At 35.1% G+C, this 6590-nt stretch overlaps 1 protein-coding gene across 2 annotated transcripts; it reads left to right on the top strand.

Annotated features, from left to right (window-relative positions):
* The first annotated feature begins 1100 nt into the window (after nucleotides 1-1100).
* Nucleotides 1101-4542, top strand: LOC6585179 (ubiquitin-conjugating enzyme E2 N). 2 transcript variants are annotated; one of them, XM_015161106.3, is made up of 2 exons: nucleotides 1101-1258; nucleotides 3869-4542. In XM_015161106.3, the coding sequence occupies exon 2, from the start codon at nucleotides 3975-3977 to the stop codon at nucleotides 4428-4430; it is 456 nt and encodes a 151-aa protein (XP_015016592.1). In that variant the 5' UTR covers nucleotides 1101-1258; nucleotides 3869-3974; the 3' UTR covers nucleotides 4431-4542. The 2 variants fall into 2 exon arrangements, with proteins under 2 accessions (XP_015016592.1, XP_002010815.1); XM_002010779.4 differs by having other exon boundaries at nucleotides 1101-1556.
* The last annotated feature ends 2048 nt before the right edge of the window (nucleotides 4543-6590 follow it).

The following is a 6590-nucleotide window of genomic DNA, read 5'->3' as shown; positions in this document are numbered from 1 at the left end:
AATTGCCTGCGTCGACAGCGACGTTCGCGTCAATGTCTCAAATGTCAAGCAACGACCGAAAACTATTTTTTGGCTGTATTTTATGTACAAAAAAATAATAGAACAAAGAGGAGAAACCAATGGCAAGGATAATGCAAGAAAATAATAAAAATGAAAGAAAAATTAGCTTTGCATATGGGGTGAGGTTAAGTTTAGTTGGCATATAAACATACTCCAATTGGAACTGGCGTATCAGCTAAGTCCAATTGGTAAACATATTCGTATTGCTGTATGTTCTTTTTCAATACATGTATATTAAAATTGATTTTCTTTTACAATTTATTTATATTTATTACATACGTTAACTTTTTCAATATAAAACTGAATAAAACTGTTTATTAATTACTAATTAAAATATTTCCAAACAATTATGATATACATAGGTTTATAATTGTTTTTGTAAATCTAATATTTATGTATATTTTTGGAAACAAATATAAACTATTTATTTATATAAAATCTAATCAAAAAATATTCCATATATGCATATTTATTTAATTAAAATTAATTTAATTTCTCGTTTGTTTGTAACTTATGTATATTATCGCATATTATTATAGTTTTAAGGCATTTAAAAATAGGCTTAAAATATGTGTTATGAAATTTAAAAGTAAAACAAATACTTGCAAAAAAAAAAAAAAAAAAAAAACTACCGATTGGAACACATCAAATTCCAATTCAACAAGCGATGCTCTCGTCTAATTAGCATTTCAGTCTGCATAATAAAAGCTCGTAGCTACAAAACTCAAGTATACAGCGTGTCGACAAGCTGACTGCTACGAAGGTACTATATATTGACAGCCAGCAGACAGCAGTGTTGCCAGCGCAACAGCCAAATTTATATAATAGCAGAAAATATAACAGCTGCTTATTCATGAAAAATGCAACAATTAACTTTGACAATTACCAATAAAATCGGTAAAAATTAATTTTGCTGTAAAAGAAATACGAATGTGCTGTAATTGTACACTGTAAATTGTTTCGTCGCCCAGCCAAGTGCCTGGCAACCCTACGCCACTGACATAGCGGCTCACACGCATACAATACATGCGAACGCAAACCTCACACGTTTGTACCAACACACACAAAGCGCGTATAGAAAATTTTTTTCAACGTGCATAAGTTTTTACGGAGCTGGAAGCTGCTGGAGCTGCAAATAAACAGTAGAAATCTTTGAAGCAGTTGTCAAACAATTTAGTAAACTAATAAGTCAGCAATTGTGAGTTGAGAATAATATTGTGCATACGTCGAAAAGTGAGCAACTTTTTGTTTTGTGTTTGTGCCTAATTCATAAATTTTTGTTCGTGGCTGCTCAGCAGTTGCATTCTATCATTTTTTTTTGTTTGTAAATATATTTTATTGGTTCCCTTCGCGCACTACAAAAGAAGAAGAATAATAACAAGAATAACTGCACTCGTGAATAAAAAGTGCAAAACGCATTGAATTCAAAATATTACACTAGCTTCAGCATACGGCTGTGTGTGTGCGTGTGCATGTGCATGTGCATGTGTGAGTAGGTAAGTTATTGTTCTCTTCATAAATCTACAATTGCTGAAAAAATGTAAAGAACAAAGTATTGCGTATGTCTTCCGCGGCTTTCTTTGTCTCGCACTTAGCTATGTGTATGTGTGTCTGTGTGTGTGTGTGTGTGTGTGTGTGTGTGTGCATGATAATTTGCCCTGTGCTGGACACTCTTTAATTTAATAATTGTTGCTTGGCTTTTGTTGGCTTCATTTTGTTATTGATTTTTTGATTCCTGCAGTGTGCGTGACAAATGCTGCCGCTAGCCATTCGCTCTCTCTCTCTCTCTTTCTCTCTGTTCCCTTTGGCCATCTAGTGCTCTGTTCCCTCTCTCCTTCGCACATTTGTCATGTTAGTCTCTGAATGTGTGCGTGTGTGTGTGTGTGTGTAGCGGCATTTGCTGCTGGTCTTTCTGTGTGCGTGTGTGTCGCCAAGAAATCAATAAATTTTAAAATAAATATAAATATATACATTGGAAAACAAAGCATTCGCATGCCAGCACCAAATTATAATTTGTATGTACGTATGTATGTTGTATGTGTTTGTATATTTATTTTTGTTGTTAGGTTTCGTGCCTGCGCCACTGATAATTTGCTTGTGCTTTGTTGTTGTTGTTGTTTTCGCTGGCGGCTTTCTGGAATTTTCTCAAATATTTTGGGCATTTGCTGTGCTGCATTTTAGCACCTGCCATGCGTTGCACAAAGTGCTGCGTGCTGCGTGCTGCGCGCTCCGTTGTGCTTCGTGCACAGCTTTTGTTATTGTTATTGTTTTCTTATTTGCAATTGCTTTATTACGGTGCAGTTTATCGAACCATACACATACACGCACACACACACACACGTATAGAGTACATGCTGTCAGTCAAATGAGGTTATGTAGCAATTAGAGTTTGACACGCTTCGTGGGCGGTTTCTTTGAATAAAGCAGAAAATTGAAATTATTATAAAAATAAATGTTTATATTTTATAGATTTTTATTTTTTTATTTTTTTTTTTTTTTTTTACAAATTACATTTTCTAATGAATATAAAGAAAATGCTTGAATTTAATATAATTCACATGTAGTATAACTGTATGCGATTTTATTTTTTTTTTCATGCTTCTTTATGAATTGTATGGGAATTATTATATACAAAGCATATACAGTTAAGCCAAATCCTCGTTCTGAAAGATTTCTAGAAAGATCTTGCATTTACAAACATCCAAAATTCTCACATATAGACAATATACTTTTTGTATATAATTAAATATCATATGTACAAATGTATATGTTTATATATATCATATCATATGTACATATGTATATGTTTATATATATTATATCATATTTCCTTTGTATATGTTTATATATAAAGAGATATAACTGAAAAATATTTATAAAATTAAAACCTTTAAAACCATTCATTTGCATGAGAAACTCCCAAACTTGAGCTTCACTATGTTTCCATCACTCCATCAAGTCGATAACTCTAGATTTGCTGTATATAGGTTTCAGAGTATATATCTTAATTGTAGTCAAAATAGCTTTCATTAATTTACTATGCAAATATGTATGAGTTTGAATGTTAATTAATTAAAGAATTTGAAATATATAGGTCAATAAGGAATTAGAGGATATAGCACTATAGTTAACTAGCGATAACTGACTATAAAACTATTGACAGTTAAGCATGTAAGAATATTGACAGTTAACCATGTGTGCAATAGACGAGTGAGTATCCAGTAAATTCTAGACGAAAATCGAAGGACACAGTAGAGCAGAGCTGCGTGAATAATTAAAGGGACAAAGGGCAAAATATTTTCACTCTTTTTTTAAATTACTTGTAAGAGCTTAAAGCTTAAAGCGTATTTGATATTCGCGCAGTCGAACGAAGCTGGCGACAGTTGAATCTGTTGCTCTGGCATATGCAAATTTACGCTAAGTTGTTTAATTGTTGTTTAAGACTTGTGAACTGAGCAGACACACATAGACTACACACACACAGAGAGAGAGTGAGAGAGTGAGTTGCTGCTTGTATCTTTGGTATCTGTGGCATCTCATTTGTATCTTGTATCTGCTGCAATAAAATGCAGCAGCGCAAACTTTTTGCCGTTTGCTGAAAGCGAAAGTCAATGAAGGTGGCAGCGAGTGCATAAACGTGCAACTGCCAAACACACACACAGACAAACACAGAGAGAGAGAGAGAGAGACAGAGAGGGAGAGGGAGAGTGTAAAGACGCGTCCTTGAGGCACTCCATAACAACAACAACAACAACAACTAGAACTTTGTAAAACTCTCAATTTTCACGCTACTTTGCTCCCATTGCAGAAAACAACAACAACTACAACAACAACAACAACAACAACACCAGTAGCAGAAGAAGAGCAAGAGCAAGAGACTTACAAGAGGAAACAACAACAGCAGAGCTAACATCATGTCCAGTCTGCCACGCCGCATCATCAAGGAGACGCAACGCCTGATGCTGGAGCCGGTGCCCGGCATCAATGCCATACCCGATGAGAATAATGCGCGCTATTTCCATGTGATTGTCACCGGGCCGAACGATTCACCGTTCGAGGGCGGCATCTTTAAGCTGGAGCTGTTTCTGCCCGAAGACTATCCGATGTCGGCGCCCAAGGTGCGCTTCATCACCAAGATCTATCATCCGAACATTGATCGCTTGGGCCGCATCTGTCTGGATGTGCTGAAGGACAAGTGGAGTCCGGCCTTGCAGATACGCACGATTCTGTTGTCCATTCAGGCGCTGCTCAGTGCCCCCAATCCGGATGATCCGTTGGCCAACGATGTCGCCGAATTGTGGAAGGTCAACGAGGCGGAGGCCATACGCAATGCACGCGAATGGACCCAGAAGTATGCGGTCGAAGACTGAAGCGCAATCGATTGTGGGATGGGGGTGCGGGCCAACGAAAGGGAACGGAACGGGATGGGGGAATGCGAACAATGAACACGACGACGACGACGACGACGACGAAGGAGAAGGAGAAGAAGAAGAAGAAGAAGAAGTTGAAGGCGTGCGTGCTGAATGAAGTTGAGCAAGGAGAAGAAGATGATGGAGCTGGAGTAGGGCCGGGCAGGGGAAAAGGGCGGGCTTGTAAGTTTATAAATGTGTGAGTGCGTGTGCTTGGGGGCGTGTGAAAGTGGGGGTATGTGTTTAAGGGGGACTGCAGCAACAAAACAAACGAAATTCACAAGTTGGAAATTTCTATAAAATAATTATATAAACGAATATATATATATATATATATATATATATATAGATATGTGTATATTGATAAATATATACACGATAATGTTGCTGCAGCTGGTAATGATAATGAACTAAAATATAAACAAAGCTGATGTTAGAAGAGACGCATCTAGAAGAACTCTGTTAGATGTTATATACAATAATTGAGAAGCTAGGCGAACGGAGTTCTACGAGCTACCCCCACATGAAAACAAATATAAATACAAAAAAAAAAAAAAAAATAAATAAATAAATAAATAAATAAAATAAATACAAAAAAAAAAAAAAAGAAAAGAAAACACATTTACCATCTGCAATAGGTTCGAGGAATACAAAATTAATAAAAATGTAACATGAAGTGAATCAATACTACATATATAGAACTATTCTAGACATTTGATATATTGAACGTTGTTCGGGCATATAGACACAGCAAATAACAATAATACCCTATATACTACTATATAGCGTAGACATTGCTTTCGGGAACCGAAACACAATCCTTCGAATCAATCAAATGAAATCAAATCAAATCAATCAGCAAATCGATTACTCGAAACATAACTCAATCGAGAGATTCGAACTGAGATTTATTCCGTTTCCGTTTCCGTTTCCGTTTACTCTTTATTTTCATTTTCAGATTCTTCTTTTTGTGTGTGTTTGGTTTTGTTTCTGTTTATCAACTAAAACTCGGTTGTGTTCTGGGTCCTCAGCTTTTGATCAATGTGTACGACATCAATAAGAAACGAGCCTTTTATGGAATTAGTACTTTACACAACAAATAATAATAATAAATAAAAATCAAAATTATAAATTTATACTTGGCATTTTTATTGAAAATCTGGGATGGAACGAAATGGAATGGGGATTTTAGGTATTATTTTCAGTGAAATGGACTCTAAAGGAGTTTGGAATGGAGCGACACGACGAAATGGAACAGAAGGGTATGTGGTAAGCAATTTGAAATGAAATGGTATATTATTATTATTTTTTTTTTTTAGTGGAATCGTACAGAAAAATAAACCATGATATGGAATATAATAGTATGATATGGAATGATTGTTGAAATTATATTGTATGGAGTATTATGGTACTTTCAGTGAAATGGAACACTAAATAAAATATATTTAAAGCTTAGTGGTATTTGGAATGAAACGGAATTGGATGTGAAATGCATTGAAGTGGTATTTGAAATAAAATTGTATAGGGAAAGGAATGGTATGGTATTTGAAACCAAATGGAAAGGCATTTGAAACGAAGTGGTATGGAATATTTATATTAATATAAATGATTGAGTTTTCGGGATGGGAACAATTGACAATGGTATTTTCTTTTATTCTAAGTTATATGAATGAATGTAATAGGGTGGTATTTGGAACAAACCGGAATGGTATTGGCATTTTCATATATCTAGAGTAATAGAATGAAATGACATGGGGCTTAGGATGAAAATGGACTGTGAATGGAATGCAATGATATCAAATTGCTGTTGAGCTGAAGTCACGTATGGAATGAAATGGAATGGAACGGAATATTGAAAGTGGAATGATGTAAGCTTGTTTAGAGAATCATATGATACAAGAGAGAGTTGTGATAAGCTCTAGTACATATATCTAAGACGATAAAACTAGAATGCGCTGAAATATTTAGAATAGATCTATAAAGCGTTAACATATTAAGCAAATAGGAAGAACTAGATGATGGGACAAGTAATATGAGCCATAATGATTACGATTATGGACTTATAGGAGAGTAGTGAGAAGACTAAATAGATCAGAATATGAGCTCTATCAATATTTGAGT

This window comes from Drosophila mojavensis, unplaced genomic scaffold (assembly GCF_018153725.1).
Source record: "Drosophila mojavensis isolate 15081-1352.22 unplaced genomic scaffold, ASM1815372v1 contig_136, whole genome shotgun sequence".
NCBI classification, from domain to species: Eukaryota; Metazoa; Arthropoda; class Insecta; order Diptera; family Drosophilidae; genus Drosophila; species Drosophila mojavensis.
The sequence above is the reverse complement of the archived record's forward strand: the minus strand, read 5'-3'. Positions and strand labels throughout refer to the sequence as shown.

Excerpts from the sequence above, each read along its gene's own strand:
- LOC6585179 (XM_015161106.3), top strand. The coding sequence starts at position 3,975 with ATGTCCAGTCTGCCACGCCGCATCATCAAGGAGACGCAACGCCTGATG.